The 25,953-nt window shown below is 35.7% G+C and overlaps 1 protein-coding gene across 5 annotated transcripts in view; it reads left to right on the top strand.

Annotated features, from left to right (window-relative positions):
• Nucleotides 1-25,953, top strand: part of ZFPM2 (zinc finger protein, FOG family member 2) — a 308,184-nt gene that overhangs the window by 59,387 nt on the left and 222,844 nt on the right. For 3 of the 5 annotated variants that reach the window (XM_068182964.1, XM_068182965.1, XM_068182968.1), the window contains exon 3: nucleotides 13,705-13,806. In XM_068182964.1, the coding sequence (XP_068039065.1) occupies nucleotides 13,705-13,806 (102 nt within the window). Of the gene's footprint in view, nucleotides 1-1,048; nucleotides 1,163-13,704; nucleotides 13,807-25,953 lie in introns of all 5 variants that reach the window. The other 2 variants (XM_068182971.1, XM_068182969.1) reach the window with 2 other exon arrangements.

The raw sequence follows: 25,953 nt of genomic DNA, 5'->3' as shown, positions 1-25,953 counted from the left end.
AGATCAGGCATCAAATGGGAATACATTTAAACCTGAATCTTGATTTTATGTTTTATTAAGGACAACTGCTGATTCCTCAGGCTAAATACCTTCTGACTTCCCAGCAGTTTGTGTGTTGTAGTTCTAAAAGTATCTTAAGTCTCTTCAGTGGAACTACTGCAGAAGAAGAGTTGAAAAGAAGATTTCTACGGATCAAGGGGCACATAAAATTTCTAATCTACCTCCAGCTGAGGAGGCAGTGTGAAAAAAAGTCCCACTTTGAAGCAAATTGGGAATCTCCCTGGAAAAGGATGGAATGGGAGACTGGAAATGTGCTGGGTTTTTTGTTAATGTCTCAACTTCTGTTGAATGTCCTACTTCTTCAGGGTCACATTTTAAGTGTCCTTAGCACGAGGCTGCCTGTGTTTTTTCTGACGATAAACCCTAAGAAGACAAAACTATTCTGGAAAGCAAATAAATTTCTTTTGTGTTCCTTTCTTAGTGCAAGAGGTTGTGACTATTATATAGTAAATACTAAAATTTAGGCTAATTCTTGGGTTTTTTTTTTTCATGAATCTGTTAAGAATTCCTAGCCTTTTGTTTTTCTTTGTAGCGCTTCAGTATTGAAATTAAAAGATAGTATGAAAAATAAGCTTTTCTTTTTTATAGAAATATTTTTTAACATCATGAATGAAAAATCATTATGGAAATGAAAAAGAATGAAAATGAGATGTACCAAATAGGTCAGAGAACAAATAAAGGCAGTCTAATTTCTGTTTTGAGGGCCTGATTTTTGATTTTTCTTCTGCTCTTTGATAGTATTACAGTGTGTAAATGACAAATATTTCCAAATAAGGGAAAAGTGAGTGTAGATCTGTGTTTCCTCGTGCAACAGGTTTCCTTTTCCCAGAAAGATGTCAGAACTGGTGTGGGAATCCATTATGCTATCTCTGAATTCTGCCCTTGCTAGCATGGACCATTAATGGTTTTAGAATTGAAAGGTGTTTTCTTGGATATAAATTTTATCTGTCCTGTCTCCCTATTTCCCTCCCCTGGGGTTTCTTCCCAGCTGACCCAGAACAAGAGGACAAATGAGTAGCGGGGCTTCCTGCAAGAATCAAGAGGCATGGGGAACAAGTGACACAGCTGTTGGGGAGGAGGTGTTTGTGAGGCTTCATCCATGGTATGTTTTTTATACTTACCCAGCTCTGTAAATTCAAGTACCACCTAAAACCAGGGGCTTTTTGCTATAGAAACTAGGTACTAAAGGCAAAAATTTACTGAACTCACAATTCATTTTGAGGAATGAGAATAGAGGACTTACAGGTTCACAACTTGGTAACTTTGGCTTCTTGAAGAGATTTTCCTGTCAAAATGTGCCTGATGGTATTATGAGAGAGAGCAGTCCCTTACTGTCTAAATTGCAACCAGGAACCTTTATAAAACCATACTTTTCCCATCTTATTTGGGTTTGCGAGATGCCGCAGAATAGTTGCCAGAATTAGAAGGTGAAGGCTAAAACCTCTGCAAAGTGTGAAGCAAATTAATCACATTGATTGAGCTACATGCCATTTTACAGCTTCTCTGTTTCCAAAATTTTGACTCTCTGCTATTATTTTTTCATTCTCCTTTTGCTTGCTAATGGCTTTTGCAACAAGGAATCTGGAAAATTCCTCCTCTCCCATGCTTCTGCAAAACCACAAAATTAGCTTTACTGCATGTGAATATTTATTCCTATGTGGTCTTCATTTACACTCAAATGTGAAGAAGTGAACAATGGTTTAAGCATGTAAATATCCAAAGCTGAAATGGAAATTACCAACCTACTATTTGTCAGGGATTGCTTTAAGCTTCCAACTCTATTTTTTTTAACCTTTTGGATGAAGAGCTTCATAATTGATGGCAGTTAAGTTTGATTTGTTTGCAGTTTTGACAGTGAGATTAGGAGAAAGAGAGTATTTTGGAAACAGGATAATAGTGTTCTACTACAAATCTGCACCGATCTCTGTGTTTGAAATACAAACAAAAAACTTTGTAGAAGATAGCCTTGATGATAGTGCAGTACATTTTGTCAGCTTGAAAACAGCCTTTGAAAATTTCTGTTTGTGTTTAGTTACCTCAAATTGCTGTACTACCAATAAAGAGGGTATCTGATGATGCTGTCCACACAAAGACTTTATTAGCCTGGAATCTCCCATGCTGAATATTTTTTTAAACAAGGGGCATCTGGAATCAGAGTCTATATCAGATTAAGATTAATTCAGATTCAATTCAGATGTAGAAGATTTATTACTTAAATGTCAGTATTTCAACAGTCTGTCTAAGGAGAAGGTAGCCTGTCTCCCTTGCAGAACAGGGATAGGCTGGATTTGGAAGCTAGGAGATAGGACATAAAGATTAAATTTTGTCTACTGTAAGTTGGAATAAGAAAACAGGGTGATGTTAAAAGAGGTGAGAAGTGTCATAGGGCTAATAATTGCAGAAGCACAGGTAGAATGAGGAGAAAAGAAACAGAACAATACAAAGGCCAAGTTGAAGGTGATGGGGTGAAAATGAAAGCTCTAAATCAACATTATTTGTGAGGTGAAGTAGTTTATAGTTGATTTTCTAGTCTCTGATTGCTGGCATCCTGTCTAGATACTCTCAGGAAAAATAAAAATAAAGTAGTTGTCTGTTACTTTAAAAATTTGCTATGCTCATATGGTGTCATCTTTTACTCTCTGTGAACAGGAAGGAGAATAGGAGCCTTGGTGACTTGATAGTGGTGGTAACTGGCTAAAAAAATCCTTGTGACCTTCCTAGCAGAAGTGTTCAATGAGGGTTTAACTTTCAAAGGAAAATGATCTTAAGTAATAAAAGAGATCACTTCAGATTAGTAGATAGTTAAGTAGCTGTGTTCACAGAAGGAAAGAGGCAATGGAGAAGAAAACGGAGGAGGTTTATAATCAAAAGAACAAATGTTAGACTGTTTCCAGAAGAAAGAGGCAAATGAAGGAATGTTCATATCTGATAATTAGTGAAAGAAGGCAGGTTCATTTCTTGTTGCTGGCCAAGAGAATTGAGTCAAATTCTTCTGTTCATTGCTTGTAGTATGACTATTGCTCTTGTTCCTCGTGTTGTAGGTTTTGCATGGTTACTTCATCACAAGGCAACATTGGCACCAGCCTTCAGTGGAAGGACATTCAGTGACCCTAAAACTCCTGGTGGCAGATGGGAAAGCAAATGGGTTCTGCTCCCTAGTGTTGACTGTGCTTCCGTTGGTGACATAGGGTGACAGGGAGGATGCATGAGGTGGAATGGAGAGTGATTCAGGATGCAATGATTTTATGGTCTGTAGCACACACGACTATGTATGTCGGCAGCCATATGTGTTTGTAGCTGGTTGAGTGGTTCGGGTTCCTGATACATAGGTACCTTTATTTGTGGAGGAAGAGGAAAATGAGGGGAATCCAGTGCAGTCTGAAACTCATATACAGTTCTAAGTCTGCAAGTAGGAAATACAGGGAATATATGGCCTGGATACTGAGTGTATACCTGGTTCTATATTCTCATATTCTTCCTGGGCAAGAACGGATGTGTTCCAAACCTGAACTAAGTTTTCTGTCCATGTACACACAATCATGCTCATGTACATTGTTACTAGCCTGCCAGACCAGCTTGGGACTGGAATGTTTTATATTAAACCATGTGACCTGATTGTGCAGGCGGGCTTGTGATTCGGAGAAACAGCTGCAGTGTGAGTCCTCATACAAGAAAGCATATACAAAGCTAAGTTTGTCTGTGTATTAATCTATCCCTTCATACTTCATGTGCAAAGCTATCATGCTGCCATCTATAATAACACCCTGAAAATGATTTCCATGTGTCCTTTTTTCCTCTGGAGTTTGACTTTGTGTCTGTGTGTATGCTTGTGTGCAACTGTGTAAATATTCCTTGCTTCTTTCATGTTACGCATGTAGTGACTAACAATGTGCTGCTATTTTCTGCTTTTGGATCAAACAGTAGATTTAGGCTTTCTTTTATTTTTTTTTCCTCCCCATTTTTTTAACCAGGAACATTTTAATCAATATTTTTTTTTCTTTTTCAGTAATGGATTTCATGACAAATTTCTACCACTTTTGCTATAGCAAAAGTAGGATCAGCAGGAGGCAGCTATACCATAATCACTTTGAGCTCAATAAGGAGATCTTTACAGGCAACTTTGTTCTTATTTCTTAACGGGATTAAGAAGCTCAGCTCTTTAAATTCTTGCATATAACACTGACATTTCGAGGGTGTGTTTGGACCAAGGAGTTCAAAGAGAAGGAATAAAAGAGAAAAGCCAATATGACTTTGTTTTTTACCTTGCTGCAGGAGCAGTTTGTGCAAATCGCCTATAAGCTTATTGACCTGAATCTTTGACTCCTTGTTTTCTCTGGATTTGGCTGGAGTGTAGACACTGATAGAGCACTGATAGAGGTGATTGCACAGCCCTCGGCTTTGCTTGGCACCAGACACCACCCCCCTCCCTGTGCCTGACATTATCTTTCCCTGGCAATACTTCTGTTCTGCTGCAGCTCATATTCCTTTAAATTTTTTAGATTATTTTAATTCATTGTATTTTATTTATGTAGAGTTTCTGACTAAATGAAGGATACATTCATTCTTTTTGGTAACCAGAGACAGAAGAGGGCATGTATCTATTTTCATGTCCTAGGATAACTATGCATAAGAACTCACAGCACTACTCCTTCCAAGAATTCAATAGTTACCTTTTACTGACTTGTCTGCATATTTGTGACACTGCTGGATTCTCATATTCCCCAGAGTAAGGGTTCCTTTATGTTTATCTGTATCACATTCAGCTGAAACAACTGTAGAAGATGAGGCCAGAGGATCTCTTCACTCTCTACAAGTACCTGACAGGAGGCTGTAGTGAGGTGGGGTTCAGTCTTTTCTGCCATGCCTGCAGTGAGAGGATGGGAGAAAATGGCCTTAAATTGTGACAGGGGAGATTCAGCTTAAGATTAGATGTTAGAAAAACATTTTTCACTGTTAGGCATTAGGGTGGTGAGGTACTGAAATAGGCTGCCCAGGGAGGTGGTGGAGTCACCACCCCTGGAGGTGTTGAAGAGTTGTCTGGATCTGGCTCTGGGTGATGGGGTTTAGGGGTTACAGTGACAGTGCTGGGTGGACAGCTGGACCTGATGATCTTAAAGGTCCCTTCCAGCCCTGACAATTCTGTGATTCTGATCTTCCATACTTTTTGTCAGATGCTGAATATGGACAAAGCAAAAAGGGGGCTTCTCTGATAGCAGCCTTTGAATATGGCAACGTCAGAATTAGATTGGATCCTAGCAGGGTGAAAGGGGATCTTTTTCATGTGAACATCAGCACTTGCCTTGTGTTTTACCTCTTATGGTTTCTCATTCTTTCCTGCTACTGGAGCTCAGAGGACCATCTGTTTTCTTTCTAGAAGAGAAAAGAGATATCTGTAAAGATTGAAGTGATTTTTTTTCACTATTCACTAGAGAGCATGTAAGGGCTTCCAAAACCAAAAGTACAAGCTTTTCTATTCTGTACTTTTTTTTATTTACTGCTAACCCATATTTAAACGTGTCAGGCCATATTTTCAGTCCTGTTTAAACATATGTAGGTATTAACATCAGCTTTAGCTGGGTAAAAATTAGACCTAAGTTAAACAAGCAAACCCTTCTTCTAATCAAGACATTGAATAATTGGTCATGAAGCAGAGAATTATATCTCAAGAAAAAACTAGAAAGATATTTTTCAAGAAATAAATACATAGATCCAAATAGAAAACATTATTTTAACTACAATAGAATAGAATTAAAAAGTCAAGGAACACTTAAACAGCTTACTCAACTTTAAGCAGTTTATCAAAGCAACTCCAGCCTTTTCAGTCAGCACATTTTGGTTTTCTTAAGAACAATGAAATTCTGAATTCTATCTCAGCCAGGGATATAATTCATGGAGGGATTATTTGGTTACAACAAGTAGTGTAATGTCCTCTTTCTATAAAGTCACAAAACTTGAACTTGGATTGACTTAAATTTGAGGTCAAATTTGACAGAATAAGAATTGCAAATTAATAAGGGTAATCTTCTTTAAAACATGGGATGCACAAATGACGAATTTCACCACATTTTCTTAGTTCAGGTGTGCTGTACATCTGTTTCTAATTTTGTTTATAATGAAGGTCCATTTTGTCTCTTTCTTGTCTTACTTGGTGGCCCTGACACAAAAATTTTGAATATGTTTGAAGAATTCTAAAACATGGCTGAAAAATTGTCAACCGAGGCCCAAAAAGCAGACTCACTCACAGGTTGTTTACTATATGGGTATATTTGCAGTAATTTAACTCAGAAAGGATCAGTAAAAATAAATAAAGCAAATGCCACCGTTATGATATCATTGGATAAATATTGATAAGACAAATATTAATGCTGGAAAGAGAAAATGAAGCATGAATTTTTGACTGCAGAGTCTTTTTCTTGGGTTTGACGCACAGAAGCCTAGACTGGTTTATTATGTGTAATATAACATGTATGTGGGAATACACCTGTAGTGATAGGGAATTGGCTGCATTTGATATTGAACCATCTGAAGGGTTGATTATTTCAAATAAAAACATCCAGTTGTTTTCAACAAAGTAAATTAAGATTTCACTGTGTAGGAACAGGTACTTATTGCTACTGTTTATGTAGTCATGCGTGGAAGTCACATAAAAACTGGATTTGTATATGATAATGATTCCAGCTGCAAAGTATAAAATGAGGTGTTCTTGGTTGGATGAAGAATTCTTACAAGAGATTGAATATTTCTAGAGTAGGGACAGAACAGAATTGTTATGTAATTAAATTGAAATATGAACGTGCATAAGAGCCTTCAAACTTAGAATTTGAAACTTCTTAGAATTTCTCCAAAGTAATCTCTCTGCTGCTGCAGGCTGGTTTAGAATCACATAGATTGTTGATTTCCATTGAAATAATTTTAAAAAATTTTATTAAGCAACAGTCTTTATTTGTGGCATGTAAATATCTTCTAAAATATGCTTCTGCTGCTTTTCTAATCAAGTATTTAGAGCTATGTAGCTTGAACCCCAGGCTAGTATTTGTATATGTCTAATAGAGTTCTTGTATTTGAAGTTTTAATGGGGAAAGATTGAAAAGATGTGAGACTTTTTTTGCTTTTTTTTTTTCAATTGATAGAAGCTCTTGAGTAGCCAGAGTAGCTGAAAGATTCTCATTTGTAGTACAGATGTTTAGAGTTTCTCCCTAAAAATTAGAATATATATAAATATGTATGTACATGTACATACACATATATACCTATATATATTTTAAATCCATTAATAAAAAGAAAGTCAGGAATACAATTTAGAGAACACTTTCACTGTTCTGCAGGAAATACATTTGAATGAGTGATCCTTGTCTTGAAAGGACTTCAAAAGCAAACAGTGGTGATAATGAGAACATATCAAACATGTAGAGAAAGAGGAAGGCCAGACTCAGTCTCGATGAATGTGCTGCACAGCAGTGTCTTATCCCAGGAGAAAAGTACTGTAGCTGAAATGGTTAGAAATAATTGACACTGCTTTTTAACATGATCACTGTGCTGAAATGTAATGTGTCAAGATGTCATTTCATTAAACAAAATGGTGGTTTTAATAGGAACCAAAATAGTTTCATACCACTGTTTTGGAGACCTAATGGCTTGCACATATGTGGGCACTTGTCAACACTTGAATATTCACAGACCGATCCAAAAATTTAGGGAAAGAGACAGTGCACTCTTACTGAGACTTGCTGGACAAATAATTCTAGGAGTGCTTAGGGCAAATGGAAGCATACAGTTATTTCAAATGAGGTGTATCCCAGGAGAAATTATGATTGTTAATCAGCATTACAGAAAGCAATAATTGCTTGCAAAGAAGCAAAGTATTGAGGAGATTAATATAATCTGAAATAAAATGCAGTAGATTAACTTGTTCAAGTGCTGATTTCTTTCAGGTGTGTTACCAAATCGATCATCTGAGGGCCAGATTTTGCTCATACTTTCTGCATTTGTCGAGTAGGTTGTCTCAGTGGATTTTTATGGACTTCACTGAAATGATTTCTGATATGTACCAGATGAATTGATAACATTCTGGTAGTAATAGCACCAGATTTCTTCCTCTCTATATTTCTCTGTCTTTTCAAGGCTTGTAGAGTAAACCCATTTGCATGGCACTGAACCCACTGTAGTTGTTTATCTTGACTTGTATCATTTGGCAAATATGACAAAGTGGGGAAACATTCCTCCCATATTTTTAGTGTCTTTATTCTCACATTTCTATTACCATTCCGAAAGCATATATATATTTTTGCATTATTATTTTTTACCCAGAATCATTTATACCTGCAGAAACCTGTACTGCCACTACAGTTATAGTTAAATATATACATAGAATACTTTAAAAAGAGATAATCCACAAGAAGGTTAGTTAAGGCCTATTAGATGTCATTGGTATTCTTAATAGTGTGTGCTGCTAAAAAAGTATATTACATTGAATGAATTAAGTATTTGTATTTTAAGTTGTATATGGTTTATTTCAAAGTTACCAAGTATGACTTTTGAAGAGAGGTTCCTGGCAACAATCCTCAGCTTACAGTGTGTTTCTTAGGATTCAAGAGCAGGATTATCAGTGTGTGTAAGCTCTGTTACTGGTTGCAGGCACTGAGATAAGGCAAATAACAAAGGGCAGTTTTTGATTGGTGATCTATAGTTTCTGAAGCTCTGGCATCTAGTTCGTATGTATAGCCTCAGAATCCTTGTTTGGTTGGCTCTAGAATTACTGCCACTGTAGACTGTGGCAGAAAGGAGCAGGCCTCCTCCCCCTTCACAGCCAGTCACACTGGTCTGTCACCATCCATGAGGTTTTGTCAAATGCAAGTCTACAGTGAGTGACTCCCAAAGTCTTTGCATTGCATCTGTTTTCTCTTTTGGCAATACAGTGCTACAGGCTTTGCAGCAATTTATTTCTGAACTGATTTATTATAATTGAGAAGTGATGTTTCACTCTGAACAGCTGTATGAGTATGTTAACAATTTAAGTTTATATTTATGCTGCCAGGAAGAGGGAAAACAAACTGAATTTCAAACTTGTATTGTTCTCTCACTCTAATAGAAGCTGCTGTGTGCTTTTTGTGACTGCTACAGTCCTTCACCCAAAGCTATTTTGTCTGATGATAAAACCATGAGTGTATGAAGCTTGCACATTTTTCATCTCTTTTATGACCTTATCTTTTGTGAGCGGCTCCTGTGAAGGTATCCTAACTATAGGAAGCACCTGGTAAACATACATGATATCTATGCCGTGATAAGCAGTTGCGAACAAGAAAGTAGATCTGTCACTTCTGAACTGTTCATTGTTGAAAATACTTTGTTGATTTAGCTGATTGCAAAATACATTATAGAGTGCCTAACAGCTGCTATAACCTTCCTAGTCAGGAAAGTTCAATAGTTATATTGTACGAGACTTCTGTAAGAGCCTAATACTGATAGGAACAACATGGATTAAAACAGCAGGATTGAGAAGAACTGCTAACCCATGTGCTTCTATAAAATACCACAACTACTTGTGGTACAAGCTGATTAAGTACAAATTGGGAAGTCTTTAATTTGTTAAAAAGATTAAAGTGAAATTACTTGTTAATATTCAAGTCTCTCTTTTCCTACTTGTCAGCGTTGTCAGAGAAGTTGGAGTTCTCTCTCTCATGCTTCTGGTAATATGTCTCTTTTACAGTCTTCACATTTCCTGACCAACTTTACCACCTTGAATTACAGTGAATTGTCTATTAGATAAACATTAGGCTATTTAAACCACATTAAAAAAACTTGAACTGTTTTTGAATGCTGTCAAGATGAAGGTCAAGATGAAAATTCTATCCACATTACATTTGAAGTTATTTGAATAAGAGAGGGTTTTTTTTCCTCTTGCTTAAGCAGTATTTTGTGTATTCAGCATTTTAGCATAAGTCAGAGATTTGTTTCCCCCAACTTTAGCTGACTAAAGATAGGTTCCTAGTCTAAGCTGTGTGTTTAAGAGGATGATTCATTTCAGCTCTCTCAGACACCAAGAGGGGTCTCATATCTCAGGCATCCTAGAATACGATAAATCACTCAGGAAATTTCTTTCTTCCCTGCCTATAGGAGTGTCTACGTAAGTAGTCTGGACTAGCTTAACTTTCAGGCATCTAAGGTTAGAGGTGATGAGTTCTGCCAAAAGTGTAATTTAAATACCAAATATAGAGAAGTAGTGGAAATTCCAGTAGATTTACTGGACTCATGACTGAACATAGTTTATGGTATTATATGTGCTTACTCATAAAAGTATTTTTTCATGCAATGGTCATTTAAAGGACAGAAATAGCTTACCAGGCTTGGATGCTAAGAAGCAACTGCTTAAACCTGCTTAAACAGAAGCAGGTTTTGGTTCATTTGAGAGTACTTACACCACTCTTTGGTGTTGATGGGAAAAAGTTATTTATACTTTAACTTAATTACAAAGTGCAATTGAGCAGCAAAGTAAAAAAAGAGTGTGAGAAAACCCAAAATAATGGGATTAGAAAGGAATCAATGAATTAGTAGCAAATGGGTAGCATTTTTGGCAAAAAGGGTTTGATTGGACTTGGAAGAAATAAATAATTGATGTATTGGATCCAGTTAAATGTCTACACCTGTAAGTTGAAGAAAAATGTAATCACTTGGAAAATAAATATAAAAATAGTCTTATTGAGAGACTGAAAAGTAGTCGGTGACTAAACAGAAAGAGTAAACAATGGAAAGAAAATAAATTCTGAAAGGAAATAAACTCCTTTGTGCTAAACAAATGTTAGCTGCTAAAATAGCTTCAAGTATGGGGAAAGAAAAGAAAAAAAGCTTGGGAGATGTGCATTGTTATCAGCTCTTCTGCTAAGCCTCCTTTTGGGTTTTTAAAGTTGCAGTGTCTCCAGCACCAAGTGGATTGTCTTGGTTGCACATTTCAATCTGACATTGATGCTCAACTGAGCCTGGGATAGACTTCACTCCCTGGTGGATTTGGAAATTGACAGTAATGTACCATTTGTTGGTTTCACTAGCAGATTGGAGTAGCTTGAGGGAACAGGAGAAATCAGTGAGGTGATATTTCAGGTGTGTAATGCATGCACTTGCCAGTTGGGAATAATAGAAAATATCAATGAAAATAATTGAGAATACTTTTAGATGCAAAGAAAAGTTTTCCTTAATGTAAATTCTACACATTTTATCTACTCTATTTGCACAAGACATGCATCAATTCATTAAAATTTGACTGTGAAAACCATGTAACACAATATTTCATGAAACACTGAAAAAGCAAGTTGACACCAGGTTGGCATATATTATAGTCTGGAAGAACTTAGTATTTTGGAGGTTCAATTGTCCAATTATCTGTGCTTCTTTTCTGTCTAAAAGAATTACTATTCCTAGATTTTGGTGTTATTGTCCTGATTTAGTACATACAGCTCTGTTATATACAGTGGAAGAAAAACATTTGCATTCTATACAAAGAATATTCTAAGAACTCTCTGTGTTGGTTATACATCTTGAGTTAGAAAACAAGAATTGCCCTTGCTGTGAATTGCTTTCCAACATTTTCAAGAAAACTGGCATTGATCATGCCAGGTCTGAACTTAGGAAAAATTTCTTTTGTGTCTCCACTGAAAGACAAATTTTTGCTGCTTTAAGTTGCTGTGAATATAGAAAAATCAAGGTAAAGTTGTCAAATAGGTTCTTCAGTCCACCCAGAGAAAGCAGAGGTCTGATTAATACAAAGTAACTATACAAATGCTAATTCAAAATAGGCTAGTTGTTCAAAAGCAAATAATTGCTAAAAATGCTTAGCAGAAACTTGATAGCTTTTTCAGCAAATGAGTATATTTAGGACTTTCTTCTGAAAGATAACTTCAGATTGAACTGAAGCATGTGAACTTCAAATGCCTGGCTACCATTATTCCGTCAATTTAACACAAAAATTATACTAGATATTTGTGTTGTATTCAAGTTTTATTTTACCCATTACAAGTGCATATGAATATTCTGGACTATGTCTTTAGTACCACAAGTTCAGCGAACTATAGTTTTGTAATCAAACTCTGGAGTGATTATAGTATTGTGTTTGTGTGAGTAGTAGTTTATCAGGCTCTTGTACTTCATATTTGAAAAACTGTGTTTTATGAATGCAAGAAAGAATGTGTTGTTATGAGGCATTACATGTGCACATGAAGGTAATACTTTATAGTGTTTGTATATAATCATGTACTTGAAAACTCTGGGTTACAATCTTATCTGGTATAAATATAGCTCCAGCGATAACGTATGGGGATCTGGCATAGTTTGTTGTAATCACATTTCTTTACCTATGTTGCTAATTAAAGCTTTTGTTATCATGAGTGGGGAAAAAATTCCAAGTTAAGGCTTAATTGCTGTGCTTTTTGCTCCTTCTTGGTCTCCTGTTGTTAAATCAACAAAGGGTCTGATTTTGCAGTTCGTAAAATACACAGTATTTGTTTTTCTAGTGCTGTTAATTTTTGTAGAAGATCATTTTTTAACAAGTGTCCTTCAAGTTTAATAAAAAAAAATTAAACTGTAATCAGTCCTATTTGACTGAAGTAGTTAATTTTGTAGATTTTGTTTTCTTTCAGTTCTTCTTAGTGTCTTCCCGTGCATGAGTTTCTTGGATAGGTTAGTATTAAAAAAAAAAAAAAATCTACAATTAAGTAAAATCCAAACCTGGAAAAACCTTTAGAGATGTCGCTCAATGTGTTATTATGGCCAGAGAGTTTTGTGTAAATATCTGAACTCCTCATCTTCAATGTAGTTTTCATAGTAGTTATTTCAAAGTATTTTGGCATGGGACTTGCCTAGTGTATATGTTTGCCTGAAATAACTGTCCTTTCAACAAGCAGTTCTTCAAATAAAAATTAAATGGTCATCTGTAAAAATTTAATCTCATAATTTTCTGTGTGTCCTGTATATGACCCTGTTGTGGGTAGTAACAGAAGGCAGACAGACATTTTCAGGTACTTCTGGATGGTGAAAATTGAGAAATTCATAAGAAATGTAGCATTTCTTTAAATAAAACTTGACAGGGAAAAATGTACATTAGGGACCTGCTGGTTTTATTACTTTAAGGGCAAATTCCTTAAATGCTGAAATACCATGGATTAGCTTTTCACTAGTTTTGTGAAAAAAGCAAAATGTTTAGTGGGCCATATTTTTGTTCTGAATGCCATTTATTTGCAGCGCATAAGAAAGATTCAGGTGTCAATTCAAGAAAACCCATAACTGAAAGCAGATGTTCCAGGGGGATCATGAGCTGATTTCTTTCTCTCCTTTGTACATGCAGACTCTGTGACTTTATGTGCTTTATTTTACAGAATTAAGTGCACATTGCAATTCTGTTTTTTAACCATATGGAGTAAACACTATTTTCCAAGATTTTCTCTCCATGGAACTGGAAGTACTGAATGCTCAGGGCTTCTTTGAGTCAGTGGGAACTCACAAATGTTTAACATGTCTAATATATTTTTTACATTTTCTGCTTATAGATATGCATAACTTTTCACTTAGGCATGTAAGCAGTTGTTTGGATATTACAGGAACTTTGCTTTAAAGTCACTGTTGGAATATATCAATATTGTATTTTTTATGGTTTTTCAGGCAGTGAAGAAGGCGTCCAGGAGGCAGCAGAATCTGATGGTGATGCAAGGTCAGAGAAACCAGGGCAGCTTGCTGTGGAGACTGAAAATTGGGATGGGCCAGGTAGGGAGAAACAACTGAAAGCCAAGAGAAATATTTTGAACTAGACTTCAATATTTGTTAATTTCATTATTTTAGTAGATTGTAGTGCTTTGCATTTATTTTTAATGGACCCTCACTTTTATCGTCCTTTGGGTTCCAAGATATTGACAGGTAAGTACTAAGGTGACATTCTTGTGTTAAAAAAAAAAAGCTTTTGTTACACTATTTTGTAAATTGTTCAACATAAAATGTCCTATGTACTTGTTTGATGTAAAGGAAATTTTTCTTGCTGCTCAGAATTTTAGGATTAAAATTTCTCAGTAAGTTCTTTCTTCCATGATTGAATTAAGAGAGAAGCATTTCTGCTCTGTTTTCTGGGGTCAGAAGACCACACAGATGCTTTGGTCTCTTCTCAAGCTCTGTGCCAACATTTAGCAACATGTTTAGCTTAACAAATAGGTATGATGTCTACTAACATTTTCAATGAGCTTTTTTTACCTCTTTGAGCCTGATAGAAATCATTTAACACACCTGGTCATTGGTTTCAGTGGAAAGAGAAACTCTTGACTGCAGTCAATGGAGCATTAGAACGTCACATTAAAACAGTAATTCAAGGTAACATTTTCTGCTATGTAAGTGAAGATGGTGCAAGCATAGCATTGCTAAGATGTAATGGTAATATGGCAATACTTTCAAGTATCTGTTCAATATAAATATGTAAAACCTCTCTTGTACTGTAAAAGTACCTAAGGCAAAGGGGTAAATTGTATTTCTCAATTAGGCAATTCTGCAGTTGAATGCAGTGTTTTCATGGGCATGGACTTGGGAATAGGCCTTAAAAATCCATTATATTGACCATAATTTAATAAAACTGTTGCAAAATGTGGATCTGAAGCCAAACACACTCTAGCAATAGCTGTATCTCTTATGGAAATTTTCCCTCAAAAGGATGAGCACATCATAAGAGAGTTCCAGAACCATTCTATCAATAATGTATAATGCAATAATAATATTTCATTAGAAAAATTCCTATATTTCAATCACATTTTCATCCTTGCTTGATTTTGCAAATTACTGTATGCTCTTCATGAAGAGAAGAACAAAACTAATGGCAATTTTCTGAAACCAGTAGCTGGAAAATAAAATGCAAACAAAAATGAAGACATAGTATATCTAATTATTATGATATAATTTAAAATGTTTTTCATGATAATACACAAATAACTTGATATTCTATATGAAGCACTAATGGTGTTATATGAAAACAAGGTTTAGTATGCTACTGTACATGTAAAATAATGCAAAATATATTGTGGAAGTAGCAGAGTGGCCTTTTCTAGCTGCATATCAGATTTAAAGGCTGTCAGTATTTACCATATGACTTGTTTTTAATTTCATTATAAATGAAGTCTTTCTGAAATTTGTAATATTTTGTTGCATGTTTTTTTGTATTTCAGCATAGTTGCATGTGCATTTTGTGGCCTGTTACTGCTTTTTATATTTGCTGCCTTATTCAGAAGTTTCTGAGATCTTTTCTGACACTGGATTAAAAGGAGATATTTTCATTTTGTTGGGAAAAAATCAGTTAAAAAGTAGGATGGGTGTACTTCTTGTAATATTTATTGATAGCTTTGACATGGGATAAGATGGAAATCAAAGCTGAATGCTGGAAAATTTCTTTTGACTTCTGAAAACTGATGACAACCTGATATAGATGTATCAGCATCTATATTTTAATTAAATATTGGTTCTTTACAAGGGTATAATACATATGAAAAAAAGAATGGCTATATACCACATCCCATACTCTACATCACACATGAAATGAAGTTGGTTACTATTGACATAGAAAAAGAAGCAATCAACAGAAGATCATTTTCAACCGTGCAGTACAAAGATAGCGCCTTCAAGGTTTTTGGAAAAAACCGAAACAACAAAGCATGAAATATTTTGCTTATTTAGGAACATATTTTAGTGCAGCACAAACAGAGCCATCAAAAACTTTGATTCAGCAAATTTACCAACTGTCAGTAGAGGCACAGCCTCAAAGGGCAGATGATGATACATTCTTTGTTATCTGAGCTGCCTCTGGTCTCCTTAGCTTCTCTGGTAAGGAAAGTTCCATCTTTGAGAGTTGGAGCTTCTCAGGATCCAACAACTGTGTTCTGCATGATACAAGTTGCTCTCAACTGATAATGTGAACTGTGACAACTTAGGAATATATATAAATATGGAGAGGTTTTGTTATTTTAATATTTTATGTCTTTTTTTAGCACTAAGGGAACATAGTGTGACTTTCAGAGCCAGTACTTGTCAGGAGCTGAAAAATTAAGCTTCTGGCATTAATTAGAGTTTTATTTTGTTTGAAAATCTGCAGTTAAGTGGTTCACATGCATTCTTAAGTCTTTTTAATTAGAAAAGTTTTTGAAATAAAAATCTAAAGTTAAATGTGCTGTAGCTTCAAAGAATTTCTGCTGAAGCAATATTTCAGATCAGACTCTTGTGACCTTCATTGACCATCATGGAATTTCAGAGATACTGCCTACTCTGTGTAGACACTTAGAGGGTTACCTGAATGTGTTTCAACTACCCTCAGTTTTCACTGTTCTTTTCTTCAATTTTTAAAAATTCCTGTTCAGTGAAACTGCTCTGAAATAATGGAAACTTAAGTCAGTAGACTGTATATGAACACACAGTGAAGGGCCTGATCCTTTTTCTGTTATAGCCAACAGCAAAAGTCCAAGGAATAGAAAGCAAGAACAGCAAGACTGGGTTTAAATGCATTTTATGTAAAAAGACTTAGTTTTTAAATGTGAAAAGAGAGGTTATTTCATGGTCTTATGTCTGCTGTTTGCTTTGGTACATGGAGTTACATATTTCTTCAGCTTTGTATTGTTGGGATGTCAGTGCATGTGAGGGCAGTGCTTTAAGACCTAACAAACAAAAAGATCTTCTACATAGGTTTTACAGATCCCCCATCATCTTAGAGAATATGATCATTCTGGCTTCTACTGAATGTATGTTTCATGCTTCCATAGCAGAACTTCCTTAAAATCTCTGCAAATTTTAGATACCGGACACCTTAATTAAAATATTGTTAAGCCAGATATAAGGAAATGATATATTCAATGGCATCTTGAAAGATATTTTGTTTACAGATTTGGAAATGAATGCTTGTTTACCATTATTCAGTGGTCATGAATGCAGTCATGGATGCAAGTTCAGTCCACCATACTTATCCTTGTAAGAGACAGCAAATATGAACTCTATCAAAAAGGAGAAAAGGTTTGAATTCAGAAGTATGAATTATAACTTGAAAGAGTTTAAGAACAATTTGTAGACTTTCTAAAAGCTATAATAAAAGTGAAGGCAATATTGGTATTGCCTAGAAGATAATTAAAAAAAAAAAAACCCCAGAAAAATTCAAGTGGATGTAACCAGATGCTAGGAACTATAATATGAAGCTAAAAAGATAAAAAAAAGAGGAAAGGAAAAAAAAACCTAAAAATCTATCAGTAGCTTCATTAATAACAGTAAAAAGACATTTTAAAATGTGGTAAGAAAAAATAATTAGAAAATTGGTATTGATCTATTATAAGTCATGACTCAATTGTGAGAGGGGACAGGTAAAAAGGTAATTATTTCTAGTCTGCTTAAAACATTTGTGCTGGAAAGCCTATTTGACTGTATGTGATGACTGTACTTCTGTACTAGTTAATTTAAGCAGTATGATGGTTTGAATTCAACTTTTTTAGGAGCTTGATGACCCAGCTCTAGGGGTAACTTCAGTTCCGAAAAAGCTTTGACATGATTTCTCAAATGTGTTCAAAACCAGCAAAAGTTGGTGTGGGTAGTGACAGACCTGTCCACATGGCAGTGGTCCCACTGGAAATAAGGGGATAAGTACTGTAAGATGCTTTTATTAAGTGGGGGTTAGGAAGAATGCCAATCTGTATTTCTGTTTTCCTATAGAAAAAAATATGTCCTGTAAAACCAATATAATATGTAATGTGAGCTAAAGTATATTTAGTTTTTTGCAGTATGTTTTAAATTAAAAAAAAATGCTGAATAATGGGTAGATATTGCTATTGGCAGACCTGAATAGCTTGCCATGTTAGCTGTAGAAATATTTTGGTTTCAGAGTAATTAAATCTAAAGTTATGAGCTTATGACAAGGTAAATAAATATTTTCATAGAGTTGTTTCAGTTGTGAAAGACCTGTAGGAGCATCAGAAAGCAGGGTCTCTGAAAAAGTCTTAAAATTCAGTGCACGGGGCTTGGGCCCAAAGAGAAGGTTATGGCTAAAGGGTATGTTTGGCTTGTCAGATTACTTTGCTTGCCTGGTCAGCAGTCTTGTTTGATGCTGAAACAGGGTTCTGTGTCCTGTGGTCACACTTCAAGAATGATGTTAAAGTTTGTAACAGGTTTAGAGAAGAGCCACTAGAAAGTTGAAAAGACTAGTATTATGGAAAAGTCTAGGTCCTTTCCCTATTTATTTCATCAAAGATATATTAAAGTTATATTAAAGGGCAATCTGATTGCAAACTACTTTAAATTCAGAGTGAAAATCTGATAACAATGGGCACCTCTTTCTAGCAAAGTATCAGAGGATTAAATGGATGTTGAAGCTCCAAAGTTTCAGACATAAAGAATGGATTTTAGTGCTTAAAAAGTCATTATTGAAATGTTTTATGAAAAGTCACTTATCTGTCATTAGAAATATTTGCATTCAGGATGAGATACTTTCCTAAAGAACACGATCAAGTACTGTGGCAAACACTGCACTTTTAAAAAGAGATAGATTTCACTAGGGCAGAAATTAGACTGACTGACCATGAAAGTTCCTTGTAACTAAAACACAATTAATAAATGAGTGTACAATCTAGTGCTTTTATAAATATTCTACTATTCGGGTGCATTTATAATGAATAAATGCAAGCAGGCCTCATATAAGCTATTCCCAATTTTCATTTCTTCTGTCACTGTTTACTTAAATTATGTTAAGAATGATAACAGCTCTGTGCTTCTCTCTATTCTTTAAATCTCAATTACTCTGTAGTGGTAAAACAAAACAACAGAGTTGAATTCTGTAATGTGCAAGGGAACATTTTTTCCCTGCTGGCAGATGGGATACAATTTTATAGTACTGATTAAGCCAAAAAGGTTTTTCCAAGTCCAGTGTACCATCCCATGCACTCCATTCTTTTGACTTCCTGCATTTCCAACAAAAAATTAGTGCTTCAGCCATTAGTGAAGTTGTATGTGGCTTTCAAGACATAGAAACATTGTTACCAGTTGAGGAACTAAATATAGGGCATTCCCAGAGGTGAAATTAATGCCATTCAGAAAAGTCTTGGTTCTAAGGAAGAATTGGATCTCTTTCTTCTTAATTCACGTGCACTACACTACATTGTCCTTATTCCTTATGTGAGCTCTTACTTTTATAGTCATAAGGGTGCAGGGCTTTCTTATAGAATGTGCTGATTTTGTCAGTTAGATAGCTTGAAAGTCAGTCTCAGAAGTTCTTTTGAATTGTACCTGAATTCTGCTTAGAATGTGAGAAAATGTGATTTATCCACATTTCCAAAATGTTAAAAAAAAACCCAAATGAAAAAACCCCTGCCACGCAATGTAAAAGGCCTGAAACTCTTATTGGCAGTTCATGGTGATTTTTTTTCATGTATTGTTTGCCTTCATCTCCACATAAAGGGAACGTTTTCCATGTGTAAAATTCTGCCTCCAGTAAATCAGCAGGATTTCTGCTATTGGCAGTACTAAATCAGAATGAAGTTGCAACTCGTGTTACTCATTTCAGCAGACTCATCATCACTGGTACACATGTATCAGAGAACTGTTGAAAAAAGAACTAAGGACAGTTAAATATAGCACATTATAGTTTCCTTGAATTACTCTTACAGGTTGGAGTTTTTCCTAAAATGTATCAGAAATTTTAAGAAAAATGGTATACTGGAAATAAAATAGCACTTCAAAATGATGTTACATTGAGCTATGCTACTGTTAATATTTAATAAAAGACAGAAACAGGCTTTCATGTGAATTCTGGTGTATTGATTTAGTGAGTTGTAGATCAGAAAATTGTAGTGAACATTGGGCATGCCAGATTCACATTTTTACCTGCTATAAAAGGTAGTTTGAAATGCTTTTCTGTATAGATTTCCTGTAATGATTCTTAAGAATCATTGCAAATTTGTATTGATTGTTGAGTTTACTCTGCAGTATTTAGTAATACTATAAAAAAGTGTGGGTTACAAAGCAAAGCTGTATAATATAGAGTGGAATGGTTGATAGACCACTGCAAGATGGAAATAGACATTAATGATAGCCTTCCCCCTCCCCCCCTCCCTTTTTACTTCTTTATCTTTTCTTATTTTAATTTTTTTTCTTTTTTTCTTTTTTTCCTTTCTTTCTTTTTAAACTAGTCCTAAGAAGGACTTGGAGATTACTGTCCTGATTTTGTTTCCTTTTTGATTGGGGAAATGTGGTAGATTTAAGATCTTGGAAATACTATTTGATGTAAATTAACAAAAATCCATGAAACATAGTTAACCATAGATATAGTCTGACAGTAAGAAGAATATTGTGAAGAAGCAGAGGAAATCATAGAACGACTGTGTGTTACTCTGACAGTGAATCGGTATTATCTCTGCTATCAGATAATGCAGTTATCATTAATTTTCACATTTGCATTTCAATCTTTGGAAGGAAATGACTCTTGCCGGATGAAGATAAGAGCTCTGTACCACTATAATGAACCATCATTTTATCCCGATGCTTTGTATCCATATGAAAATGAGGCTGGGTGGTGTGGTATGTGAGGGGGGGGGGTCACAGAAACATTATAACAAAGTGTCAAAAATCACCACAGACTTTTGGAACCCTTAATGAAACAAGAGGCAGTCTAAATAAATCTTCTGTAGTGAAGTGGATATTGGATTAAAAGCAGAGAGCTGGGCTCCCAGGCTTCAGGGGCTGGGAGGGAACCTTGCTGAAGCAGGGAAGGTTTCTGTGGATCTTGATCTAGTTTCCATCAACAATTTGGGACTAGGAGGAGCCCATTTCGACATAGAATAACAAAAGTAAGGGTCTGAGTGTCATCGAGTTAACCTTTGCACTGCAGGTCTTGTTTTGACAATTGAATTCTGTCAAGGGAGATGCAAAGGCTCGTGGTTTGCGGTCTTGTAGGTTGGATTATGGTACCAGAGCTGTTTTAAGCAGTTACCACACCTGTGCATTAAATGCAGAATTTTAAATAATTATCAGTCTTGAATTTATCCAAGTATTCAAGGACTGTAGTCTTCCCAGTTCTTTTTCATGCATAGCCCCGGTTTGTGTTGCTTACCTGAAACTCGATCTGCCAACATCTGCATCAGTCCATTTTAGGTGTGATTGACTAATACCAGTGTTACTGAAATATGCTTGCATTATGTTCAACTTGTTTAACCTTTATGATGTAGTTAGTACTTAGTCTGTAACTTCAGACTTCACAGTACATCATTTAGACTCACTGCCAAATGTCTTCTGAAAACAGGAACTCTTGAGGTTTGCCCTGCTGCCCCATTTTTTGTAACAAAAGCTGAATTTTTTAGATCATGAAATGATTGTAAAAAGTGGTATTTAAATAGTAATTTTTAGTGTGCAACCTGGCACCATTTATAGGAGCATGAGGATGTCAATTTTGCTGTGACCAGCTGGGATTGATGAATTATTCTGTTTGCTGTAGCAGCTGCTTCCTCTTGCAGACCTTTCTCTGTGTCTCACCTCTCTCTTACATGATGAGAGTCTTTGCTTCATAATGAGAAGATGCAGGTCTAAGAAGTGGAAGGAAAAATATGTTTACGCCTGTGTTAATATATTCAGTACTGACAAAAGTAGAATAGTAAATAAGTGTTAAAATGGTCCCTGTCATGATTTTGGTTGAGGCCAGCAGTCACTCTTACCAAGTAGATCCCAAAGTGCAGAAGGTGAAGCATTGCAGGGACCATTCTCCAGAGGTAGTTTGTGTGCTGACACCTGATTAAAGGCTAAGGAAGCCTCCCAGCACGTGAACATGGCTGTGCTTGGCCTCCATGCCTAGAGCTGTTCTTTGCCATGTGTAAAATGAAGCATTTATTTAGGTCTGACATGCTTAGTGCAGAGGTTCTCTGTTGGTGGACCGCTCCCTTTATGGGCCTGAAGGATGAGAATGTGAGAGTGGCTGGGTGAATTCACATGGAAGTAGCAGCCAAACCTTCATGTCATCTTTCCCGTGAGCAGTTTTGACTTTTCTAGGAACGAGGCTGTTGCATGACCTACACTGATCATGTGTAATAGATGGGGAGAAATTTCATGTATGGTCACACCTGACAAAATGAAATTCTGCCCTTCAACCAGAAATAGTGGTCACCAAGGCTTTAAAAGAAAATTGAGGTGTAAAATAATTACTGTAAATTCAAAAGAATAGGCAGTAATACATTTAGAAAACTAAGACATATTTATTGTTATGAAGTCACTTGCTGTGGTGACTTCTGTACCATCACTTTCATGATGCATGGTGCAAATATTGTAGGATTCTCTAAACCTGGAGACATGGTTTGTCTCATTTGACTTGCAACCTAAAATATCAAAAAACAGTGACTTCATAGCTGAATACTGCAGCTCTTGTCAAGCATTCCAACTGTTTTGTCAGTTGGAATGCCATTTCCTTATCATTGTATTATTAGCATAATAGTCTATATTATACATATTGTATAATTGATACTAAAATTATTGTTATTGTTTGCATATATATGTGAATTTCAATTTTATTTCAAAATCAGTTGCTATAGAAATGGGCCTAGTTTAGAAGTAACGTCTTGCATATTCATTTCACATGTGGAGAACTTTAATTTTATTTAAACAATTAGCCTTTTAGAATATTTTCAAGCTCAGAACTTCATTTTTAACCAAGTCAAAATGCTTCAGAAAAGTGAAACTACCTAGAACTTTCAAATATATTAGCTGGTGTTTTTTTAATGGCATTCCATTCATTTACTATTTCTGGTTTGTTATTTACCCACTTGTGAAATATTTATTTGACATAACAAGATTTTTGATTTTCAGTGTGTTAGGTGTAAATTGTTCTTTGGAGACCATCTTGGTCTTCTGGTGGGCGAGTTTCTAGATCAGGGTCATGGTTTAGAAGTGGCAGTCCCTGATTTAGTGCCCCTCCTTCTCCAACGCTCGCTCTTCTCCCCCTCTAGTGGGAAATACAAAAGGCAGAGATTATGGGTTGAGTAAAAACTAGTGGAAACAGCAGTGGGATAAAAAAAAATGAACAGTTCCAGTGACAATCCTTATAACAACAGTATATGTAAGAGAGGATGTTTTACATGGAAAATGCTCATCAACGCGGCACAACCCCGAGACAAAGAACAAAATGACTGGCACACCTTCCATGTGCCACCTTTTCTTCCCAACCACAAACCACACTCCTCCTTGGAGGTGAGAATCCCTTGCTTCCTCCCCCCAGTGATGATGTGCATGGTATAGAATAACAACATGGACATGCACACACAGCTCCATACTGTACAAAATTAACCCTATCCTTGGCCAAAACTAGGACAACTAGATAGGCTTGAAAATGATCTGGTATCTTCCTACATTTTTTATACTTGTGTATACCCAGCATGAGAACATTGGCCTGACTTGTAAAAGTCATTGAACTTTGAGTGCAAGGTGATGCATATTTTAAATGTATTCTATTTTGATTGGCATTTACATTTCAAACACAAAAAACTTCTTGTTCTCTGAAAAAAGTTGATAGCTGGAAAGGCATATCAACTTGTGTGCAAGAGAAGAATCATCAGATTCACTAGGTACTTCACTTTGGACATGATACGTTATATAGTGAATATTATGTAAAGTACAAATCCCTGTAGGTCACACAGTGAAGGACTCCTGTGAAATTCTGCAGGGAATCAATGAACATCTGCATTACAAAACATGTTTTTTTGTAGTTCTATGCGCCAAGGGACCTGCAGAGTCTGGCAGAAAGCTTTGCTCTTTGCTCTGTTTTTCAGCTGTCTTCACTGTAGTTTGGCCATAAAGGCAATATTACACACTGGTAGTTGCAGAGGAGTGAGAAGCAGTGTCTGGTTTTGGAAGCAGATTGGGTGAGAATCAAAAGGTACATGTAATCAGTCCACAAGTATTTTGTTCTTCGTTGTGTTTTTTCTGTTAATTCAGCTAAGATTATTGCATTCAGAATACTGCATGACAACACTGGCTCGAACAATTGAAGAATGGATGTGTTAATATATTGAACCATACGCAGAGTGCAGCATTATTTCATGCACTTAAGGTGTAGTCCAATAGTTGGATACAAATACCTACTGAGAGATGCTAGTGACTTTATTTCTTAAATTGGCAAGTTTCAATGACAAATTCTGTGTTCAGCAGTTCATTGAAGAAAATACTTTGATTTTCAAGTACAGTGTCCTTCTAAACCCTCAAAAGCCACTTTATTTACTCTCTCTTAAGACATCTTAAGATAAAAGTTGGAATAAATCAGTAAAACAACAAAAAAATATTACCAGGAGCCATTGCACCTCCTTTCAAAAGAATTAACTTTTGCTGGCTGTAAAAAATATAATGTGATGTGTGCTCCGGTAGTTACTCTCAAAATTGCACAGTTCAGGATGGTTCAGAGTGAGAAAAGGAAACTGGAAGTTGTGGTCATGGAACTGGAACTAAGGGCAAAATCCTCTCTCAATTCTGCCCTTGACTTTCTATGTTCAGCTCAGTGAGACCAGCTTAGCACACGTTTGGGTTTAGGTTTAATTGCCACATTTCATTTTTAGGGTGCTTTACCGTTGCATTCTCAAAATGAGGATATGGAATGTACAGTAGAACTTATTTTCACTCCTTGATTCAGGCTTCAGAGAAGGATATGTGCAAATGGTCTTTGTAAAGTGCAGCCGTGGCCATCATACAGAAATGCTGCAGTAAACTCCTTTATTCAGTCACTCAGCACTTATTCATCAACATGGCAAAAGTAAGAATGGCTGTCTTAATAGCATCAGACCTCATTTTGATCTAATTACAGAATGTGTAGCTGTTTAAGCATGTTCTAAAGGAATCTGAGAAACCCCAGAATCAAATATTCAGAAGTGTGGTTCAGGGTAAAAACTAGTAAGATATTTGGGTAAGCAGAAGTAATAATGATTAAAGCCTGTGTTTGGAAAGCTGTAATTCTTATTTTTTTCTTCAGTCAGCTGATTACCTTAGATATTCTAAAATAGCTGTGTAGAGGACATTTTGTTCCTTACCCCCTTCTCCCCCTGACAAAGATTTTTGAGTGTTCTGAATGTGCTCTTTAATTATCATGGTTGATTCCAAAAACTGTTTTTAATCTGTAGCATATGAAATCATATTCATAGGGAAGATGCTTACAAATGCATGTTTTGGTGGTGTGGGCAGCCCGTCTAGTGTATACATTGCATCTTTTATGATATGTTCCAAAAAAAGTCAATCAAATTGTCCCATCATAGCTTACTCTTCTCTTTGCTTCCCTTTGTGTCTCAGGACTTTTAAGCAATGTATTCAAGGTGAAAACCTTGAACAGCCATAGCATGTTTTTGGGGATTACAGGTAGAAAAACTTCACCGTATTTTTCATAACTTTGTTTTAAGTAAATACTGCATGATTACACATGGCCTTATTTATTTTAGAAAACAATATTTTCTGATGTATTTCAAAGATTTGGGATAAAGCTGTAAAAATCTTATTTTACTGAGAGAATGTACTCGGGGTGGGCTTCTTCAGGTCTTTGCTGCTCTGATTTTATGGCAGTATAAATGTCTTGATTTAAAAGATGTTGCATCAGCATAAACTCACAATAATGGTCTATTTTGGATAATTTAGAAAGATAATACGATGTATACACTAGGGACATACTTTTTCAGAGTGTCTTGTGTATCCATTTTGGGCTGGCTGGTTCAGCCTAGGAGACTGAATTTCAAATTACATCATTGTAGGAAAAAAACCCTTCATTCAGTTATCTGAACTTTGATACTTATAGTGTGGTGCCAAAATTACTAATCAGTTCATAAATCTTTGGCTTACATATGTAAATAGATACTAGTTCTCATTAAAAAAAAAAAAAAAAGAAAAGACTGTCTGGAAAGCACT

The sequence above is a fragment of the Anomalospiza imberbis genome, chromosome 1 (assembly GCF_031753505.1).
Source record: "Anomalospiza imberbis isolate Cuckoo-Finch-1a 21T00152 chromosome 1, ASM3175350v1, whole genome shotgun sequence".
Lineage (NCBI taxonomy): Eukaryota > Metazoa > Chordata > Aves > Passeriformes > Viduidae > Anomalospiza > Anomalospiza imberbis.
Note: the sequence above shows the minus strand (reverse complement) of the source record. Positions and strands in the feature narration are given on the sequence as shown.